This window comes from Penicillium daleae, assembly GCF_028827525.1.
Source record: "Penicillium daleae strain IBT 16125 chromosome Unknown utg000003l_segment0_segment0, whole genome shotgun sequence".
NCBI lineage: Eukaryota > Fungi > Ascomycota > Eurotiomycetes > Eurotiales > Aspergillaceae > Penicillium > Penicillium daleae.
In genome coordinates, this window is record NW_026623151.1 from 470,315 (window position 1) to 492,649 (window position 22,335).

A 22,335-nucleotide genomic window follows, 5' to 3' on the forward strand; every position below is an offset into this window, starting at 1 on the left:
CAAGACAATACTAGTGAAATGTAAATACTACAGGTCCTGAAATCGAATTGCGAAAAATTGAAGTGTTAAAACCTTCGATACGGAAAAAGCACTACATGAGTTGCTTCGTTACGCTTCGTAATATGTACGACATTGGATGATACATGCTTGCACATCATAGGATCACAGATGGCGAAACTGTCCAGGGTAACTTTGTACAGAGAATCTTTCAACATGAACATGAGAAGGGATATGGGTATAAAGGTATAGAATCAAGATATGAGTATATATAGCCTGCTCTCTCACAGGCGAGCCATACCGTTCCGCTCGCTTCGAGGCTTACCCAATGCCCGAGCGACATTTCGGCTGGCCCAATCGGCAATAGCCATGTTGGTGACCATCGGGTTAACACCACTGGCGCTGGGGAAGACCGACGCATCAACAACGTACAAGCCATCTGTTCCCCAAACTTGGCAGTCCGGGTCCACCACGCTAGTCTTGGGAGTCTTGCCCATGCGACACGTTCCCATCTGATGCGCACTGGCGAACAGGCCCCGTTCGGGGTTCAAGGGGGACTTGCGACGCAGCTCGGCGATCCAATTCTGCAGAGCAACATCATTGGTGCCTCTGGAGCATCCGGGTTCGACGCGTCAGGGCGGATGAAAGGCGGGATATCACGATAAGTCGTGTGGAACTCCTTCGCACCGGAGATATAGGCGATCTTCGCGGCGGCGATGATGCCCTCCACGATATGGCGCCGATCGAAGGGCGAGACGGTATAATCAATACGAGGCCGACCATCCACCGGGTCGGGGAAGACCCGGACCACCATCACGGTCCTTGGTCAACGTGATGAAGCTGGTGCTGCGACTCATGCCCGCAGCCCAGAGCTTATAGTCCAGACCGTCTCGCCAGGGGAAGACCGGAATATATACGGATGGCATCATCGACACGGCTTCAATCTTCACGCCGTGACCGTGTCCATCCAGGTCCTCGAACTCGTTGACCACGGTTGTCAACGCGCCACCTTCCCACGGGCGAACAGAGTCGTCAAATACGGCACCACCGCCCATGACTGTTCAAAAACATGAGTTTGAGAGATATACCAGAGGTATGATGGACCTGGCTTACCTGGATGCAAATGCAAATTCTTTCCAATCTGAGAATTCTTGATGCCACTCCGCAGCAGCAAAAGAGGGCTCTGCAAGGTACCCGACGAGACCACCACCTTCTTCGCCTTGATGATCAACTTGCGTTGCACGGCGCCATCGCCACTGATGCCGAGATACGAATCGCGCGAAGTCCAAGTACCTTCCACACCGACCGCAACCCGCTTCCCATTTTGGGTCTTCCCGTCAAATTTCACCTTATCCGCCTTGAATCCTTCGATGAAGACTGCACCCGCCTTGGCTGCGTCGGCGAGGAATGTCTCCGTGGGGCCTTTCTTACCGGCCGAATGGCAGCCCAGCGTGCAGTAGCCGCAATAGTGCTCGCTGTTGCCGGTATTCTGCGGCACTGCCTTGGCCGCATAGCCGAGCTTGCGTGCGCCTTCCAAGATGACGTTGTTCTGTCGGTTGTGCTCAACATGCTCGATGTTGACTCCCATCCGGTCACAGACACGGTCCAAACTTCGCTGGAACTCGAGTGAGGTGAAGAAGGGCAGGCCAGTATCGGCCCATTCTTGACGAACATATGCCTGCGTCTGAAGGGCAGCAGACCAGTTGACCGTACCACCACCGCCCCACGTTGAGCCTGCCAGGACAGCCATCGTTCCATCCTCACTAATAGTGGCTCCCGCGTTCTCAAACATATTCACATATGCCTCGTTCGGCGTCATGGGGAACGACTTGCTGGAGTAAGAGTATGACTTTTCAACTACGAGCACTCGAAGACCGGCCTCGGCCAGGTTCTTTGCAGTTACTGCGCCTCCGCAGCCGCTACCGACAATCACCACGTCCGTTTCAATCGTCTCGGGTTGATCTCCAGCAGGGAACTGCAGGAACTCATACGGGAAGCCATCGGTCGGCTTTCCATGCACGGGAATGCGAGGAATTCCGAGAACTTGATTCATGGTCGGACTCGCCATCACCCACGACTTCTTGACGATTGCCGAGAGTCCGCGATAGACCGCGCGGAGGGGGGCAGTCGGGAAGTGTCCCATCCACGGAAGACCTTTTCACGGAAGGCCACGGGCTGTTGATGAATTGGTGTGGTGGACCCGGTTAGTATCAATGAGCCCGCTCGAGTGCTATTTCCGAGGTTAGGATTGCGATCGCACACAACGAACTAAAAGGAAAATCCATACTTGAGAGCATTCATAATCAACCCAAAGCCACTCTTTCCTTCCTCGTGTACATAATGCCCGAAAATGCGCTCCACGTATGCACGGAAGAGAGGATTCGACGAGACATCTTCTTCCAAGTAGATGGCCGCGACCTTTACGGCTTCAGGGCCGGGGATCAACGAGGACAGCTTGGTCACGGCCGAGTCCCATTCTGCGGTTGAAATGACCTTGTCGGTTGATGATCTGACGGTAGCAGCCGTCCGAATTGACGGGATTATAGCATCTGCCAATGCAAAGAGTGTCGTCCATTGCGTCTCGGAAAAGAACGACGTATCCGGGCCTGGAGGAAGAGGCACCTCCAGCGGAGTATATTCGGAGGCAACCAGGTCAGACATGCTGACGATAGAACTTTAACCCCCAAACACGAACCGCCACGCTATGCAGGGTCTCACAGATCCTTATACGTCCAAAACCAGAATGGACGGAGCACCCGCACTGCAGCGAGGAAAAGCAAGAAAGAGTAATAATAATAATGACAATGACAGGGAGTGGAGAGGTCAGATATAACCCCGGATTCCGGAGCCAACGGACCAACGCTGGTCTTCCCCACAGTCTGTTCGCACGGTGCCCAGGTCGGAGGTTCGGGATCAGAGCCTCGGGACTAATGAAACGTGTCGGAAGAAGAACGAGGGAAAGGATGGGGAGGGTGATCGAGAAGAATCAGACCAGGCCATGCTCTCCTCCTCTCCCAACAAAGCGCGTAAAGGGTTCGGTGAAGATTAACATTGGGACTGGGAGGGGGCGTAGGGCCTCGGTTAGTTGGAAAAGTGCCATGAAAACCAGAGAGCTTGGGATCCAGTTTTTTTAGTGTCTTTTTGGCATCAAGTGGGTCAGTTCCCACGCGTCGAACCAGTGAAGATGCTCCGGTCGCAGGCGATCGTCAGGTTCTCGGAGAAGCTCGTGCGGGCGAAATTTCCCTGAATCAGCCGAGATTCACAGCCATGTGCATTCATTCGGTGGATGATGAGAGAGATATAGAAAAGATCAGCCCGTATTTTAAGTTGATTGCCTTGTACCTCAAAAGAGAAGTATCTATCCGACGTGTCATTTATTCTTCGAGTACGGAGTACTACAATAGATAGGATGGTACCTACCTATCGATGATGGTAGTACTTTGTTCGGAGGACTAGTAACTGGTGTCCCGATGGCCTGGTTATGGTTTCATATATGACATGATCGAAGCACCTTGATGAGTATAGTTCACAGCGATACTAGCGATCCTAGCTAAAGATTACTGGTTCTTATTTAAAAGGCATCGTCAGGAAAGATCTAATGTTTCTTTCGGTATCAGGTAGGAGGAAGTCTAGCGAAAAGTACGGAGAGTGGATTAAGAAAGAAAACGACGGATGATCATAAGAACCCCATCGAAAGGGAACTATTCCCCCGGGATATACTACTGTCAAGTATGTGATAACATCATGATCACTAGAATGGAAATCAAAAATGTCAATCAATGAGATCTCCACCGTTCGAGAGTTGGACCTTCTGACCTGCAGGACCGGAGTTTTCCAGCCGAACTTAGTAGGTGCCTAATCTAGCCATCTGCTACTAACTACTGTACGGAGAAGTTACTGTATGTTAACTACCGACTAGGACTAGGCAGGTATAGCGACTACACTAAGAGCGCAACAGTCTGGGAAATAAGCCTATTCCACACCAAAACCTAACATATATAAGCTTTGATTATTCAATATTTTGATAACATACTAGTTATATAGTTTTTTGTACTTTAAAAGATTGTTAAATATCTAAAATCTTTATTCTACTCAAGAAAATCACTACCTAAATATTCTAATGTCAGGTACATAGTAGGAAAGTAGTCCCCTTTTTCCGAAGATATATATTTTGAACGGGAATGCTAACAAAATATCTTCATAACATAGCATTTAATCTATACCTAGAACTTAAACCGCTACTAATCAGAGATTAAACATATAAGAATACGATCGACCTTTCTTAGTATACATTTAAGTGATTTCTTTTCTATATATTCAAAAATTTTTACCTAGTTACTAACAAAAATACCTATTTAGCGCTAATTAAAGATTACCACTTAGATTTCGATAAAACTGAATGCGACCGTAAAAATTAGGCCTTTATGTCTAAATAATTAGATAAAAATAATATTTTAGAAGGAAACACTTAGATCTATATTAATTGAATACTTGAATTATTCAAGTTGGTGACGATATTAGCAATCAAAAGTAGTATGGTAGGATGCAGATTTTGCATTTCCCAGACTTATCATACAGATTTGTACCTTAGTATAGTGACTATGTAGATAGTGCAACTTGTTGATGCTCATCAAACACTATCTACTAGGTCCATAACTATGACTATGGAAGCTATCGATGTAGCTCCGAGTGCACTGACGCGGTCGCCGCTTAGCTGAGCTTCAATCACCGCCAACCTCCACCTCCACCTCCACCACCTCCACCCTTCATACTTTCTCAACCTCCCCCCAACTACTACCTCCTCCATCTGCACCTTGCACCATGGCAGGAGAATCCAATCCTCCACCCCTGCTAGCGCCGGCAAATCACCAGCCTGTACCCTTCCCCCCGACAAGGTCTTCTCCATTCAGATTGGCTCCGAGCTCTTTCGCCTGTCGGGAGCCTCCATTGCCTCGGACGGTCGGTGGAGATCCAACTCGTTCCGACGATCGTGAAAGTTAACATGTCACTCTCCATGCAGCACCCTCCTACTTCTCCCGCTTCTTCGAGGAGCAATTGCGCCTGGTCGATCCCTCCAATGTTCGAACTCTCTACATTGATCGCGACCCAGCAACTTTTCAGGACATAGCCCGCCATCTCCAAGGTACATACAGACAGCAACGCGCAGGGCAAGACGCGCAGATGCGACAGCCTGCACCCTCAATATATGGACCACTACTAACAGTCATACAGGATATCATGTCCAGCCTCGAGATGGCGCCCAATTTGTGAAGCTATTCGCCGACGCGCAATTCTACACCTGTCAGATATTCACCCAATGGCCCCAATTTTGCGACTGACCACCCTCCCCCATGCTGACCAACGACAGTGCCCCGGTTAATGTCCCAATTATTCGAGTCCGAGATCTTCATCCAGATCGGCGACCACCACTTTCAGATCCCTCGTGACATCTTCTCCGGCCCTGGTGACTCCCCCGAACTTCTTTTCCCTTGGTTTCGGCGCGTTTTTTGCCTCGCCCTCCGAGGTCTTCCCCGGGCTGGACCGCGTTGGTCTCCTTCGACCCCCGCTATCGTGCCCCCGAGCGTCCCCAACCGGTCTGCAGACGTGTTTGCAGAACTGCTTCACCTGCTACGTGGATACCCGCTGCATATTCGAAATGCCGATCATCGTGCAGAGCTGTTACGCGATTGTCGCTATTTCCATCTCCGCGGACTGGAGCAGAAGTTGATTCCCCACCACATCAGTTACAATCCTTTCCGTCAACGCTCGGAGATTGTGGATTCGCCTCGGAAGATGTACGACCGTCCGGTATTCACTTCGCTCCGGATACGACTTCTCGAACCGGCGTTGGGTCGGTGCTATACGCTCGTCCCTTCGTCGACGAGAACCCGTCCGATTTGATCTTGGAAATTGCAGACGCCTCTACTATGGTCAATCGAGCTATCCGCCGGGCCGATTTCGTGGGATTAACCAAGTCTCGCATGGCGAGCTTGCTCCAAGTAGTGGCCAAGAGGATGAATCTTCCGAATTTGCAATTGGGCGCGATCCCTATCAAGGTCCGCTGGGGACAAGCCACGGATATCGTGGTGGACGGTGAATCGAATTACACCTGCCCGGCGAATTTTGCACCAGATTTAGAGACGGATGATGATTTACCGCCGGCCAAGCGTCACCGTACGGATGGATCTGAATCATCTTACAATGAGCCATGCGTGATTCGAACAGGGCAATGGCGACTACTGGTGGAGCCTGACAATAACGGCGCATACGAGGCAGTCCTGGTCGCGGTCAAGTTGGACACCTGGACGACTGCGCGAGTGCGAAACCAACAGCAAAAGTTCCTCTGAAGATATTATCTAGTGGGGACACGTCAACTGAAGAGGTGTCACGACTGCTATGCAAGGTGTGATATTATACAGGTCAAGGCGTTTTCGACCTTGCCCACGATCTCTAATCGGAAAAGCCATCCCACTCTTCATCCTCATCGCTGTCATCAGCGGCATCATCTTCGGGATTACCGTCTGCAACATGATCATCGTGGGACTTCTTGACAGGTTCTGTACCAACGCCTTCCGAGTCACGTACAAACCCAGCAACAAAGAATCCTCCCAACCCTTCAGCATCGCCGGACCAACAGCGCAGGCAAGCCTCGAGGTCCTCCTCGGAAAGTGCGGCAACCGATTCGCTCCTCCTCCGACTCCACGCCGGTCTCCATGTCTCGATCACGACGCACGCCACGATGCTTCCACCGGCGTAAGCCCTCTGGCTGCTCGTCGCGTCGTAACAGTCGCCAACCACGCTCTCTAGCAACGTCCGATGCCAAGAGGCGGGCCACTACGGCCTCGTTCTCGATCAGATGGATGGAGCAGGTGCTGTATGCAGCGTGGGTTGCGTTGGGAAATCTCAGTGCATGCTCGACGATGCGCGCCTGCAGATTCGACAACTTTCAGGAGTCGATCATTGTCAATTGGGCCACTTGGGATATCATTCTCATCCGAGGGGGCGGCACTCGGCTCTCCCAACGTCACGTTTGATGATGACTCCTCGGGCTCATCATGATCCCCCGGTGCCGTTGCTCTCTTGCCCGTTGGGCTCGGAAGACCTGGACCACTTCTAGGTTGAGGAACTGTCAATTGGGGAACATCATCTCGACCCACAATGCCACTGCCCGGAACAACTTGGATCAGAGAAGACCAGATACATTCTCAAACTGTGAATCCATAGGGTCCAAGGCCAGAAAGTCCTGGCCCTGCAACACAGTGAACCATAGGGTCTGCCCCAGCTAAGGAGATCATCTTCCGAAGGTTTTAGAACGCACTTTAGACGCATCCATAGAAAATATCTGTTTCCTGAGGATTTTGCTGCTTTTGCCGTTTGGCGAGTAACGATGCCAGTGGGTAGTCTTGTTTCCCGGAGCAGCACAACCATCCACCAAGTCCCCCTGCCAGGCATCCTTGGGCCCGCGATCACCTAACAAGAGATATGCGGGGAAGCACGACGCCTTATCCTGTAAGTTATCTCCCCGTTCTTGTATGCAGGCGACGACGTAAAATCCGCCCCAAAGGGCACCGCCACAAGATCGGGGATATTAGGATCCATGTACAACAACTTCCGCTTCGTCGGATCATCCTCTGCCAAGGGGAGTGCAGCAAGCGAATCTACACGCCCGTAATCTGAGAATGTAGTGCGCAGCTGATCATCGAGAGAACTCGGATATTATTCACGCGCACCCAGGCGGATAAACGAAATGGGATGTCCCATCTGCTCGCGTTTCTTCAGCACCGCGGCCTTGAGCAGGTCTAACGAGGCACAACCCGACGCACGCGAGCCTTGTAAATTCAGCCTTGAGACGAACTCTTTATGCCGCTCCACCGCTTGACGAATCGAGAAGCCGCCGGCGCTGCAATGCCTTTCTTCGAGAGGAGATGGTCATAGACCCAGAGGAGAGCTAGAAGCGGAGCCAACTACACGAGAATCAATGGTACTTTGTCAGTCAGTCAGTATGACATAGGATTCCCCGTGGGGCATTGGTGCATGCTCACCTTATGCTCGACGCTGAGAATATCGGCATTTTCAATGACCTCCGCCAGGACGCGGTCCCATTTGGAGGCCTTGGTGATCAGGGCATAGATTTAGGCGGGAGAGGCGCGGAGATTGGCGGGCGCTGTAGATGCGGGATTTGAAGGAGCTTTCCTGTCGAGGGCGCGGTCAGGATTGCGACCGCGTCGAAGTAGAGGGACATGAAGGGTTGATGCGATGCTGTGGAGCTACACACCCTCTCAAAATCGGAAAAGATGGAAAGATAATTTGATGAAATGATGGAGATCGCGGGTTGTTTGACTTGTTTGCATTCCTGTGGGTCGACTTTTTGTATGCCATCGAGTTCAGCATTATCAACATGGATGATCGAGGTAAGAAGAAGACCTATGGCCTAATGTATCTGATGCTGTAAGATCTGGTTATCTGATTTTTTATTACTCTTTATTTTCAATTGAAATATGAGATGCCTAGCTTAGCATTTAAAGTGACAGACAATCGGTGAGTCAGTGGATGTATACTCCGCGTCTAAGATGCCGATTATATATATGTCTTCCTCTCGGCAACTCTACCTAACCCTTTGACACCACCTCCTACCACCTACTTCCTGTTACCTCCAGCTCCCATAGAGCCCAACCTATTTCGATCTGGTGGCCAGGAACCCTTCTTCACAAGACACATCGTGTCCATATTCCACACCGTGCAGAACCAACATCCATTCGCAGAACAACCCATCATGACAACCTCAAAACCTACCTTCACAATCGCCATTCAACCCCCTCCAGGCCCAACAACCACCCTCCACCTCCCAACCCACCCTCCCCGCCAGCAACCCCCCACTCTTCAACGATGCAATGCAAATCCGCATGCGCGTCTTCGCCGATTAACAGCACTGCACCCTGAATCCGAAATCGACGCCGACGACACATGAAGCTGGCAATGGGTGATCTACGCATGGATAGGAGCAGCAAACAACGCACAAGACTCTACTTCTTCTCTTCTTCTTCTTCTTCTTCTTCAACGGCATCATCCATCCCCGTCGCAGTCATCCGTCTCGTCCCCCCACCTAACCACCACGCCCCCTCCTCACACACCCGCACGACGCGGCAACAAAAATACCTTCCCGATCAGACTGGACCCATGAGCCTAGTATAAAACTTACCCGCAACGCTGTGCCCCCGAGTACCGCGGGGACAGTTGGGTCGACGTCTCGTCGAGACGGCATTGACGTGGGACGCAACACACGCGGGGGGGAGATTGATGCTGCGGCGGCGCAATTAGCAACCCAGGCCCAGGCCCAGGGCCCAGCGCAGACGAATGACGATTTCAACTCGACGGTGGTTGAGGGGGATGGTCTCCTGCTTCGTGGAGGGGATTGGTACTTGTGCATGCGCAGGTCGATGTGGAAGGGATGTATCGGGGGCTTGGGTTTGTGACGGATGAGGGGTTGGGGAGGTGGGATGAGTGAAGCGATTAGGCTACGTTGGGATGTTTTCTGGGCGGGGTGGAGTTGTAATCATCACTTGAAATAGAGGGCCGATATGGCCAGTGGCCACGGAAAGTCGAGGGGATTGTTTATGAGAGTATTGGGACATAACGATACTGTAACGATAGTGGGCTGGGTGGTCCATGGATGTGATAGACGTAGACAGGCATGAACGATGTGGTGTGGCGTGCAGGAAAGTGTGCATATCAGATAAGATACACCCCCATACAGACAATTGTATACCGAAGGTTTACGAGAAGAGAACAAAAAGCAACATAGAAAACAAATTCGGGACTAGGTCAAAAAAGTTGAATTTCATTCCGAGGGTTGAAGGCCCACGTCGTGTCCGTCTAGCGTTGCAGTTGAGGATCAGGCACCAGTGCGGAAGGACGGAAGAGAGAAAAAAGCAGAAACGAGATTGCCGCTCGAGAGAAGTGGCGGGGTATCCTTGACTGGAAACATGAGAGAAGAAAAAAAGACCATGAAAAAGCCACTGCAAAAGAAACAGGAGCACGCAAGGAAACCAGAGACCGCTGGATCCCGTCTAAAAAAAAACATCATGCAAAAAGTGGTCAAGCACGGGCTACCCCGGAGGGAGGGTGTCTTGAACGGACAATAGAGAAATGGAAAGCAAAAACAAAGCACGCATGATGTTCATAACCCAGGACGCCTGTAGAAAACTCCGTATCCGATGGCTCGCAAATTAGAGAAGAAGAAAATATCGAGGCCATGTAGAAAGATGAAAAAAGGCGGAGATATCAGAAGTGAAGTATGTCGAGAATGCTATTGCTGGTGACCCGCTGATCAGAGGGAGACCCGAGATGAAGGAGGTCAACTCCATCATGAGAGACAATCTTCATTCGGTCAATTTAAAAGGTGCTCCAGTTCCAGTACGGGGAACACTGGTAGCTATTGCCGGCTGTCTGGCCGAGGTTAGCCTTGAGAGCCGTCTCGGCCCGAGTATCACTGGACTCGAGATCCTCGGCGGGCTGAGTGGCCTCGTCGCTCTTGGCGTCGATCGAGCCTTCTGAATCTTGTTCAGGCGATCGGCGCGAGTCCCTTCCCAGCGTTGGTAGGCACTCCAGCAGAGATCTCAAGCTTCCGCTAGAGAACTCCATCGGGGTGGAAGCGGGCATTCTGATCGAGAGGCCGAGATGAGGGGGTGTGGTTGCAGTACAGCAATGGCCGCAGTGAAGGCAGTGATGGCGGCAGGTGAAGAGGCCGAACGAAGAGTGGCAAGTGGGCGAATCACAGCTCGAAGAAGCAGCGTCAGCCTGGAGCGGAGAGCGAGAGAAAGGGGCTAGCACAGGACCGTTAAAACATGGTGGGACAGCTTATGTGATTTCGATTGCCAGACACAGTCATCATGCGAGCACGCGCCATTCCGATGACGAGCGCGACACGTCGACTGCGAATGGCGCCATTCTCACCAGCCCGGTCATATATAAAGAGGGGGTTATGACAAGACGATCGAGAAAACAACCAAGGAGATCGTGTTTTTACTCACCCTTCCAGTGACCGCGGGTTGGCATGCCCGCAACCACGCCCAAGTGCTCGGTCTTCATCCACTCGTGCTCAGCGACCTTGCTGATGCCGCTGGACTTGCTCTCCATGGTGGAGCGATGACTGATGGGTTCGGTGTCTTCGTTCAGGCTGTCGAGAGAACCGTGCACACTGCGCGGAGGGGTGATGGGCGAGGACTTTTGAGGACGTTCGGTGCGGGCCGAGCAGGCTGGGACGTAGAGAGGGCCCTTGAGAGGACGCAACTGGCGGGACTGGAAGAGGTAACCGATGGAGGGCGGCGGTGGTGAGACGCGGGGAGCGGAGAGTTATTCGCGGGTGTGGGAGTGGACGAGTTGGTGGGTGAGGGTTGGCCGTAGACGGAGATTCGGTGGTTGCCGGGTGCGGCCGTGCCGGTCGGGGCGGGGGCGGGGTCGTGGGTCATAACGTGAGTTGCCATTTCGGAAGATGATGATGAGTGTTGGGGATAGGAGAAGAGGGGAGAGAGGGAGTGCGAGGAAGCATGAAGAAGAGGAAGGAGGAGGGATAGGAGAGAGGATTGAGTTTGGAAAAAAGTTGGGAGAGGAAGAGAGAGCGAGAGAGCCGGAGTCCCAAGACGGTTTGTCGGCGACAGAAGTAATAAAAGGGAGAAGAGAGCGAGAGAGCGAGATGAGTTCGGGACAAGTGATCAGTGGACCAGGTGACCAGTCGGCTGAAGGTAAGTCCAATAAATCCAGAGCCAGAGGATTCACACATTAATATATAATAATAATCGAGTCCACTTTCTTGGATTCGCCGCGTCGTAGATTGGCAGAAGTATCCGGACGAGGAGACTTCCGTGAGGACGAGCAAATGACAGGGTCTTGGAGGTTGTTCCAGTCCCGGGGGAGAAGGCGAGAGGCTGAAGGCGAACGGTGCGCGGTGAATGGACCAGGAGTGGAGAACGTCCGGAGGAGGGGCGACAGGAGCGTTGAAGCAAGTGGAGTAGTATCCTTCAGAAGACCGGTGGGAAAGTGGAGAGAGAGAGAGCAAGGAAGAGACGACGACGAAGAATTACCGGAGGCGCAGAACGAGATGGCGCGGAAGACGATCACGGGCAGGGACGAGAGAAGAATAGTGGATTCCACAAGGGAGGTCGTTGTAGGGGGAAAGGGGCATTCAAATAAGATACGTTGAATTCAGTGTCATCTCTGAAAAGAATCCCATCTGATGAACCCAGAAAGGGGGATATGATCGGGAGACAAGAAGATGTACCGGTACATCCACGATGGATGGGATGGATGGAGACTGCTTCACTTGGATGTATCCAACAGACCGGACCACTACCGTATGTTTAAGCATCAAATGTCATGATCTCTATCGACTCCCTCATCTACCAGAGTATCTCTTCACTACCACTGTCTACCCAGATGAATGATTATTCCTTCTCCCGCTTGGGTCCTCCAACTACCGCCAGCGACACGGGCCCGCGGTGCCAGATCCGCCCTTTGCCGGTGTGTCCTCCCGTCTATACGACCTCGCTAATATACTCTGAGGCAAGACTCGACATCCGGAGAAGCGAACCGGCGACTCTGAACTACAGTACGGAGAAGTCACTCTCGCATCCTTGACGCAGAGACAAAGTAGTAACTGGCCAGCTCGATCCCCGTATTCACCTCCAAAGGGGTACATCCTCTTCCTCGTCTCTCTCTCAAGCCAGAGTACATCATGCTTGGAGACTACATCGATCGCTTCCTCTAAACCGCCTCCTCTTGCTGACCGCTCTTTCGACGAGAGAACTGGCCAGTTCTGGGAGATCCCGAGTCATCACAGCTCTCAGAGATGCTCTCACATATGTGTGCAAGGATCTATATCTCTGTCTACTCCATCCATCACCAACCAACGAAATCCTCTCCCTCTCCCCTTGCGGCGGGGATATCCGTCTGACTATCCAGAATCGTATTATAGTACTGACGGAGTGATCCATACCCGAAGTATGATCCGCGACCCGTTGAGTCTCACTCCACATTCATACTGTACTGCATGTTTAGGCACTGCACTTGGTTTTACACTCATCAGCTCCTTTCCGTCCTGTCGCATCATTATCATTTGATGGATTCGAATCTCAGAATGAGATCCACCATACATCCTGTAAGTGCGCCAACGTACGGTAAGTCTGTTATTTGCAGACTGCTCCACTTGGCCCCCGCCAGCTCCGCCGTCCTCCGCGGAAGGAGCTCGTGCCATCCTCTCGATCGGGAGACTCGACTCAACCGGTGGCCCATCCTTCTCGGTATGTTCCAAGTACTGATACATTTCGACCAGTTGATAGTTTCCGCAGGAGGAGGCATGTGCTGCATAATGTTATGATGCTATGATGTTATGATATTCAAAACCTCCCAGCCATCGATGTCAGCGGCCACATCCTCCCTCCCAGCGTGGATGCACTGAGCGGGTTCCGCCCGAGAAGTCCAAAAGGTGAGAGGTTGACAATCGGCGAGAATCCCACTGGGATCCACTCTCTGATCAGAGACTCCAATCAACTTCCTCACAAGAATTCATACAAGGTTTGCTATGCCACCTTTCCAAGTGCCAAGCGCAGCCCATACAACCATGCGCCACCAATCACCTTCCCGTCCCACCGTCCAGGCAGCTGGTATGCTTCTGGCTTATCAGAGAAAGATCATTGGATACCGAATCCTCGGGTCCGTCGCCTTTGGGGAAAGTCTACCAGCCTCGAAAAGCCCTTTGGCACTCGTCGAAGAACTGTGAAGCACACCGTTCGGTTCCTCTTCGGGAAAACTCAAGCAAAGAGACTCCTCCTCAAAGCCTAAAGGAAGTTCTCGAGTCTCGACTCTGGACGATCCCTTCCACCGCGCTAACAAAGACAAACTCCACGAGCTCCTGATTGGCGCAAAATATGGAAGCACACTGTGTCACTTGTCTACCCGCCTGCGCGGATCAGCACTTTGCCCGCCACCCAAGTTTGAGCAGGTTCATTATCCACCAATGCATCTCCTCCGATCGGTGGACCTGTTCTCTCCCGAATCCGGGCAATCATCTGGAATGTTTCCTACTGCTATTGCCTCGGCTCGTGCCTGAAGCTCGCCTCGGGAGTCGGCGGGCGTTTACGCATTTATGAGTACGGAGCATGCAAGTAGTAGACTGTCTCCTCTATGCATGAGAATGGTTCATTATTGTTGTTCCGCGTACCCGTAGCGAAATTATGAACTCCTTGAAATCTCTCGCCTCAATGCCTCAATTGCCGACATTAAGCGTGACCACCAGCTTCTCCTGTGTACAACCTAGTCTAAGTCCGTATAGTGTTTGGCATGCAGGTCGCATTCATACTACTGTATTGAGTACAGGAATGATGATTCAATGATGCCAGATCATCAAAAGATTCACTAGCGCCCTGAACGACGCCTCTGAAGACACACGACGTGCCAATCACTAGTTAGAGTTGGAGAATCTCCGAGTGACGGTTGAGACAAAGTTAACTCTACTGACAGCGCTTCCGCCTTCGATAGTCAGTGGATGGTTATGCAGCATCCGAATGTTCTTTGCGCCTGGACTCGGTCGTGTTGACACATCGTGCTCACGACGCTGCGACCGTAGAACGGGCAGTGGGTATAACGGGAAATTTCTCCGCATTTGGCTTGAGCACCTGCATATGGAATCGACCGTTGACATGAGTTGACGCGGTGATCAGCAACACCACCAAGAGGTGAGAGAGGACTGTTTGCAGTCTCAAGTAAGTATCCAATTCAACCATAGAAAGTACATAGTTCCAAATACAATATACTATTATTGCCTACTGTGCCCGTTCTGCGAAAAACGATAAAGACTACCGTTGTCATTGCTAATTGAACGTGCCCAAAGCTACATTCCTCAAGCTTCAGGTATCAAGACCTCGACAACTCTTAGACCTAGTCATAAAACTAAACCCTCCAAGTCAACGTAGTATTCGACCCTTGGAATCCCTCAGGACAAGCTTTCCCACGATAGACAGCATCGACGCGGGGGAAAGGAAAAGCACGGACTATCGATAACCTTGCGATAACCTTTGCGATAACCTTTGCGATACCTTATTGTAGTTCACATCAGCCATACAAAGTGCTGGATAACTCAGCACTCAGTCACTGTACCAGACCCATGAAACTATAGCGGACAACCACGTTCACTCCGGACCAGGAAACACGGTCCTGATCCAACCCATCAACCCTCAGATCTGGTACAATCTCCAAGATTCAAAGGCCCGTCAGATCTCGATCCTTACATTCCTCCCGGAGGTGCAAGTGCAACTCCAGACCCCCGCGATGCCGCTCCAGACGCGGTGGAAAAGGTTCCCAACCGCTTGCATCCGTTTCGCTTGCAACTGTTTCTATTTCGAGATAGTTCCGATGGTAATCCACCATATCCCCTCTCCACATCGGCTTACATCCGCACCCGGATATGGCGTCATGACTCGGTGCTTTTGTCCAGAGACACGCGACGCCACGTCATGCAGGGCATTAGGTTCGAGCGCTGGACCTCGATCTCGACCTCGATATTCGAGCTAAACCGCTTTAATAATATTCCCCTTCCAGTACTCCGTACTATGATCCACGACCAGAAGCACAAACACCATCACCCTCAAACCACAAACTCTCCAATCCCCTCCTCCCTCGTCCACTCCAATCATGAAGCTCTCCGTCTTCAGCGCCCAACCTTACGACCGGAGCTACCTCGACCAAGTGCTCACCACCCGCCTCTTAACCCTCTGCACAATCGAATATCACGCCTGCCCCCTCCGACGAAACCGTCCTGGCTCGCTCAGGCCAGCGATGCAGTCTGCGTTCGTAAAACGACACACTCGACGCCTCTGTCCTGCACGCCCTGCACAAGGGCGGCGTCCGCGCGGCCCTCCCGCAGGCTTCAACTCACGTGGACCTCAGCACGGCCGAAAAGCTGGGCCTCTTCGTCGCGAACGTGTACCCGCGTATCGCCCGAGGCCGTAGCTGAGTTTGCCGTGACGCTCGTGCAAAACGCTGAACCGCAAGACGCACCGGGCGTATAACCGCGTGCGCGAGGGCAACTCAATATCGAGGGGTTACTCGGGACGACGCTTTACGGGAAGACGGTGGGGATTGTGGGCGTGGGACGGATTGACTTGCTGCGGCGCGGATCTTCCACGGGTTTGGTGGTGTTGATTGGATAGCGTATGATCCGTTTCAGGGGCCTGAATTTGGGCAGTATGGCACGCTGGTCGAGTTGGATACGCTGTTGCAGGAGAGTCATATTGTCAGCTTGCATTGTCCGTTGACCGGAGGGACGAAACATTTGATTAACGAGAGTACCGGCGCGGATGAACCCGGTGCGATGCTGGGTGAATACCTCGCGGAGGATTGATTGATAGTCGGTGGTGATTGATGCGCTCAAGACGCGGCAGTTGGGTGGGTTGGCGTTGGATGTGTATGAGGCGGAGGGGGAGCTGTTTTACAATGATCATTCGGGGGAGATTATTGATGATGATGTTTGATGCGGTTGATGACGTTTCCCAATGTTTTGGTCTGTGGCCACCAGGGGTTCTTTACGAGGAGGCTCTCACGAGATTGCGGTGTCACGTTGTCGAATCTGTTCGATTTTGCTGGTGGGAAGTCATGGGCAAATATCGGGTTAATAGAGGGACATAGGTATTGGTCTGAAGAGATACTGCACTGGTGCGGTTGTGTTGTGTAATGAAGATGACAAACCTGGTACTTCATAATGTATAATGCGAAACGGGGTAGAAAGATATGAAGTATGTAGCATTGAAGGATCGTATCAGACTGATGGGAATCATAATAGCAAATGGCTCTTCATGAGGGATCAAATCAACTGCAGGTCTGAAAGATTTGACCGTGTTGGTCGCAAAAAAAACAAAGCAAGAACGGTAAACAAGGACAAAGGAATTATGGCAACGCCGTATCAACAGAAAGAAACCCAGGGTATCAAATCTAGTTATGGAGCGGTCGAGTACATTGGAATTGATCTCGCAGTGCCTGCCATGCCCGGAGGGATAAAGCGATGTCTCGTGGACGATCAACGGGACTACCGCAATCAACCACATCACATAGACGCCCACGTAAACGCGAGACGAACCTGCTCCATGGTCAGTCAGCGATCCCCGGTCGAAGCGGTGTCCGTGGCCCGTGCGACTCTTGATCAGTATGTCAACGCATCGGCAATCTGCCGATGCGCCGCTCGACGGTTGATCTTCCCAGGTGGTATCATCAGCATACTTCGGGCAGCCGTCGCGAGTCTTCCCGTCGGGCCGAGTCTTGTGCGACTTCCCGCGTCAACTCGGTGAATCGATCCAGGTCATGTGGTGCAACCAGATACCCGGTCTGATCATGACGGATAATGTCAGGAGGGGCCTGCCCTGATCGCGCGCAATCAATACGGGAAGTCCACTCGCCATGGCTTCCAGGACGACCAGCCCAGCGGTCTCGGTAATCGAGCAGTGCAAGAACAGATCGGCCGAGGCGTAGGCCCGAGCCAGCGCCTACTACCCCGTCAGAACCCGGTGAAGACGACATGATTCCGGACCGCGTCAAACAACCGTTTGACCTTGTTTTCCACCGCGGGGTTGCGGTTCCTCCCACGATCAACAGCTTGAACGGCACCTTGTCCGCGGCCAAGCGGGTCGCGACCTGGGCGAGAAACTCGAATCCTTTCTCCGGGGCAATGCGACAGACGCAGATGAGAATGATTTCTCCACCCGGGGCGATTCTCTCGGCGATGGGCCTCGTCCCGATGCGGGGGGTAAATAAAACGGTATCGACGCCGCGACCCAGCTGGACGACCATCGACGGGGGGTACCGGCGCGTTCCAGGTAGCCTCGAATGGCGGAGCATGGGTAGAAGACGGCATGACGGCGCGCTGAAACAAGAATCCCTGACGGTGGCCAACAGCCAGACGCCAAACTGATCCAGCGGGGTCGGAAGCATGATCGAGTAGGCGGACAGATCGGTTCGGAAGGAGCAGACTGGCGGGGGATCGCAGTTGGCGAATCTGCAGGAGCATTTGAAAGCCGAGCGAGGCCGGACTCCCGCTAGGTAGATGATATCGGGCTTGAAGGTCTTAGACCTGGTTGATTTGGAACGGATACACCACGGTCAAGTCCGGGTTGTAGCAGCACCCGGGCAGGCGATGCCCCAGGGTACCTTTGTTTCGCGGTGTCGCCTTTGAAATGCGGCGCGACGAGAATCAGCTCCACGCCATGCCTGCGCAGGTACTCAACCAGACTGCGAGTGGTGCGACTGACGCCGTTGACAGGACCCCAGGATTCGGTGGCCAGTAGGACCTTTTTGGCCTGCAGAATGCTGGGGAACTGGTCGTGATCCTCCTGAAAGGACGCTAGCAAAGGCGACGACTCGGCCATGATGCCGATGCAGCACAAGTCATGGCGAGAGAATCTTCTCGAGGCGGGGGAGGAGGGGGAGGGGGTTGACAGATAGTCTTTTGCAGGTGGGCGGGCTGATCAATGCCGGATTCCAAGTTGGCTGCTCACGTCCGGTGCAGGTCCTGGGCCGTCGAAGGAAGTTTCTTCTTTCTTTCTCATCTCCGCCCATTTTGGGACGAGAATGGCCGGACAAGGCCACGGGTTGGCACACAAGAGCCGTCGATTGGCGGAGCTTGCTGAGAATGCACAGCGCTGGACAGAGCTGATGGTCATGTCGACGAGAGATGCTGCACGTGCCGCATCTGCCCGCTGACAAGGACTGGGCCAGGATTTTGGGGGATATTTGGGACATCTTTTTTTTTTTTGGTGTTTCTTAGACATTTTGGGAGGAAGGTGGTAGAGGAATCGTCTTAGGGACTTTTGGGGTGTTGCTTAGTGTTGCTTGGCAGCCAGTGGGAACGCGCCATTCCCGCGTGCTCCTGCAACGATGCGCTCTGCAAGTGGACGATCGCGATCACTTCACATTTCCCACCTCCGGTGCAGCGAGTACTCCGTACAGGAGGAGTCCATATGAAGGGGCAACGACGAGAAACGTAATAAGAAATATGACCTGCTCGGGAATGGTCATGAGGAGCACGAGGAACGTCCGCTGAGAGCGGAATATCCTCTCCTGGTCTTTTCCTTTTTCCTTTTCTCTTCTTCCTCGAGTGCATCGGTTGTCGCGCCAAGCCTTCTCATAGTTCTCATACTTCGGCTCCGACTAGATCGTGATTGATCACCACGTCCACGCAACCCAGAGACAGAGAGACAACTGATCCGACTGATCTGACTGCGTTTGATCTGACCGCGTTACCCCGTTATTTTCTGTCTCGTGTCCTGCGTGGTTCGTGGTTCTCCCCTCATCGCTCGTCGCAACACAAAGCACACCACCGCTGGCAACCATGTCCAGCGACGAGATCCCCATGGACGTCTTCCTCCTCCCCGTCCGAGGGAACTTCCGAGGGAAGTCGGTCCTGCTCAACGGGTCCCACCACCCTGGTGCCAGCCCGTTGTTCCGTCCCTCTGAATTTGATGATCTCAACCGGCCGCTTTGTCGCAGTCGCGCGTCCTCAGCGAGACCGAGTTACCCCGGATTGCGGTCAAGAATATCTGTGTCGTCGGCGCAGGATATGTCGGTAGGTCGTGATCCCAGCCGAGATTCAGCGGCAGCATTCACTGTTGTGGTGGAGCGTGAGTTGACCCCAAATCGCTACAGGTGGTCCTTCGGCGGCACTCTATCACCTTCCATCTCGGTCGAAGTGCTAGACAGAGACCTGCCAGCTCAACGATGGCAGTCCCAGCACTTACCCGTCCACGAACCGGGGTTTGGACACGGTCGTGCGTATTGTCCGCGACGGTGCCGATATCAGCACCGAGGGCATCCAGCCCGCTGCCTCTGCATCTGGACGCCCCCAGAATTTGCCTTTCACGTGTAACTCTGCTCAGGCCATCTCACGCGCAGATATCATCCTCATGGCGGTGAATTAAATAAAGATGTTCGGCGTGGATGCCGGGTGCGCCACCAACATGACCGCCTTTGATGGAGCCATGCGCGATGTCGCGCCCATGCGAAGCCAGGCGCCATTATCGTGGAGAAGAGCACCGTGCCAGGAGGGACAGCGGAGCGGGTGCGCAAAAATGGCATCTCTTATCCAAGATGTTCGTACGATCTAGAGCGTGTTCTCTAACCCGTTTTTCGTGCAGCTTGCCACCCACCGACCAGGCGTCTCTTTCGAGGTTCTTTTTTTCCAACCCCGAGTTCTCGCCGAGGGCACGGCCGTCAAGAACCTCACGGCCCCAGACCTGGCATTGATCGGATCCGCACCCACTTCCCAGCGGACGCCTAGCGGCCCAGACTTTGGCCAATTGTATGCGGCTTGGCCCCCCATCGCGCATCATCGAGACCAATGCATGGTCCTCAGAACTGGCCAAACTGGTGGCCAACGCCATGCTTGCCCAGCGCATCAGCAGCATCAACTGATTAGTGCGATTCGCGAGAAAACTTGATGGATGTGGACCAGTGGTTAAGGCTATTGGCAGTGGATGTTCGTATTGGGCCCCAGTTCCTCAAGGCAGGACTGGGCTGAGGAGTCCTGCTTCGCAAGGACATCGCCAGTCTGGCGTACCTAGCGGAATCCTGTTTGGACGATGTGGCACACTATTGGCGACAAGTCAATGTGATGAACGAGTGACAGCGCGATCGATTCTCTCGCAAGATCATCGATCGTTTCGAGGGTAACCTGGTTGGACGCAAGCTCGCGATGCTCGGATTCGCCTTTAAGAAGAATACCGGTGACACGCGCGAGTCCTGGCGGTGGAAGTCGTTCGTGCGCTTCTCGGAAGAGCGACCGGCCGAGATCGCCATCTTCGACCCATTGTCGCCAGGAAGATATCCTGCGCGAGTTGGAGACTGTCTGCCCGAGTTCAGCGCAAATTAGATTGTCAAGGTTCATCCGGACCCGTACCTGGCCTGTTCCCAAGCCTGCGGTGCTGGTAGCAACCGATTGTGACCAGTTCCGGAATGCCCCAGCCCGTAAAATCATCCAGTCCATTATTCCTCCCATGCAGAAAGAACTGGCTCGCTCTACCGCGGATGCGATGGGCGAGGAAAACCCAAGGAGCCTGTGCCCGACAGGACCAGGAGGACCTGGACCCATGCGGGCGTGTCTTATCAACTGCGACCCCAAGAAGCCTGCTCTGCAGACTGCGGTGATTGCCGTTCAGCTGCGACCCGGCCAACGGCCACCGAGGCGACCGAGTGGACGCATTGCGTACAACATGGTTGAGCCAAAGTGGGAAGACGGGCGGGGAATCTTGGACGCGGTGGAGTTGAGCGGCTCGGCGTTAGTGTGGACGTGGTGGGCCGACGAACCCAGGAATTGGTGGCATAGTATAATGACATTCTTGTGCTTTTGATTCGTTCTTTTCTTTTTTCCCCTTCCACTCTCGTTTACACTAGAATACACGAGACATGGAGTTTGACTAATTGATTGATTCCTTTTTTTTTTTTTCATTCGTTCATGATTTTATGTCTGGTATGTTTTGTTCATGGCGAGGGCTGGACACCCAACATGATGGAATGATGTATAGATTGCATTGTGAATATTGTTTATTTCTTTTTTTTTTATGAGACAATCCAGAATGTCTGTCTCAATCCAGGATACCTAATCACTATTTGCCTCTTATTGAATCATATACCCAACTGCCTTCATTCTTGCTTCCATAGTTTGATGGAAATTTCCCATTTACAACTTAGACCCTTCGAAACACTTGGCTCCAGAGCGATATTTTATCTTCGGGCCACCAGGGATAATTCGGCGCACTACTTGCCGCGGATCAGTCTCAAATTGAGGCTTCCGCCTTCTCAAAGAACGTAGTTGACGCTTCCTTGTAGTCCCTGCAAGTAGTCAGCTATCAATTACCAATCCCTTAGCCTTAACTGGACCCAATCTTCAATCAACACTCTAATAAATGTACTTTTGCCCAACCATATGATGAAAGACCTTTGACTCCAGCAAATGAGCCTTCTTCGGGAGAAGTCGGGCATTCCCACATCAACGCCCGACTCATCGAGGATGCTAGCGGACTCACATTCTCCGCCATATCCTGAGCTATTTCCAAAGCGCGGGGAGCACTTGGGCGGAATCAGGAAGGACGTAAATAGGTCGCCGAAATGCCGGCAATGGTGGGAAGACTCGCCAGTAGAGATGAGAGGTGCATCGCGCGGGAGAATCCTACCAAGCGAGGAGGAAGTATGAGGCACAGGGACTCGATGGCACCTCGCCGGGCGAATACGGAAGCCATACTTGCTTTTCTCGTGGCAGATCCTGAATTAAGGTCAAAAAGAGGGTGCATTATACTTTACTTAGCA

At 52.7% G+C, this 22,335-nt stretch overlaps 7 protein-coding genes across 7 annotated transcripts; 2 read left to right on the forward strand and 5 right to left on the reverse strand.

Moving 5' to 3' along the window:
• Positions 1–281: 281 nt before the first annotated feature.
• Positions 282–2,065, reverse strand: N7458_003739 (GMC family oxidoreductase; the record flags this gene model as incomplete). Its single annotated transcript, XM_056907121.1, is given in 4 exon segments — positions 282–606; positions 627–818; positions 829–1,054; positions 1,111–2,065. The coding sequence occupies 4 exon segments, from the start codon at positions 2,063–2,065 to the stop codon at positions 282–284; spliced, it is 1,698 nt and encodes a 565-aa protein (XP_056768528.1).
• A 200-nt stretch (positions 2,066–2,265) lies between these two features.
• On the reverse strand, positions 2,266–2,658 carry N7458_003740 (uncharacterized protein; the record flags this gene model as incomplete). The annotated part of the gene is made up of 1 exon (XM_056907122.1): positions 2,266–2,658. The coding sequence occupies one exon, from the start codon at positions 2,656–2,658 to the stop codon at positions 2,266–2,268; it is 393 nt and encodes a 130-aa protein (XP_056768529.1).
• Positions 2,659–4,826: 2,168 nt separating this feature from the next.
• On the forward strand, positions 4,827–6,344 carry N7458_003741 (BTB/POZ domain-containing protein; the record flags this gene model as incomplete). Its single annotated transcript, XM_056907123.1, has 5 exons — positions 4,827–4,956; positions 5,018–5,140; positions 5,230–5,298; positions 5,366–5,848; positions 5,914–6,344. Coding segments are annotated over 5 exons (1,236 nt in total), but the record flags the coding sequence as incomplete, so codon positions are not given.
• Positions 6,345–6,447: 103 nt separating this feature from the next.
• N7458_003742 (uncharacterized protein) lies at positions 6,448–9,424 on the reverse strand (the record flags this gene model as incomplete). The annotated part of the gene is made up of 9 exons (XM_056907124.1): positions 6,448–6,800; positions 6,917–7,123; positions 7,192–7,246; positions 7,316–7,504; positions 7,567–7,670; positions 7,728–7,796; positions 7,853–7,961; positions 8,040–8,108; positions 9,197–9,424. 9 exons carry the CDS (start codon positions 9,422–9,424, stop codon positions 6,448–6,450), a joined length of 1,383 nt encoding a protein of 460 aa, XP_056768531.1.
• A 965-nt stretch (positions 9,425–10,389) lies between these two features.
• On the reverse strand, positions 10,390–11,480 carry N7458_003743 (uncharacterized protein; the record flags this gene model as incomplete). The annotated part of the gene is made up of 3 exons (XM_056907125.1): positions 10,390–10,853; positions 11,028–11,271; positions 11,310–11,480. 3 exons carry the CDS (start codon positions 11,478–11,480, stop codon positions 10,390–10,392), a joined length of 879 nt encoding a protein of 292 aa, XP_056768532.1.
• Positions 11,481–17,253: 5,773 nt separating this feature from the next.
• On the reverse strand, positions 17,254–18,404 carry N7458_003744 (uncharacterized protein; the record flags this gene model as incomplete). Its single annotated transcript, XM_056907126.1, has 2 exons — positions 17,254–18,109; positions 18,187–18,404. 2 exons carry the CDS (start codon positions 18,402–18,404, stop codon positions 17,254–17,256), a joined length of 1,074 nt encoding a protein of 357 aa, XP_056768533.1.
• A 962-nt stretch (positions 18,405–19,366) lies between these two features.
• N7458_003745 (uncharacterized protein) lies at positions 19,367–21,380 on the forward strand (the record flags this gene model as incomplete). Its single annotated transcript, XM_056907127.1, has 5 exons — positions 19,367–19,655; positions 19,735–19,943; positions 20,169–20,378; positions 20,660–20,791; positions 20,850–21,380. 5 exons carry the CDS (start codon positions 19,367–19,369, stop codon positions 21,378–21,380), a joined length of 1,371 nt encoding a protein of 456 aa, XP_056768534.1.
• Between the last annotated feature and the right edge of the window lie 955 nt (positions 21,381–22,335).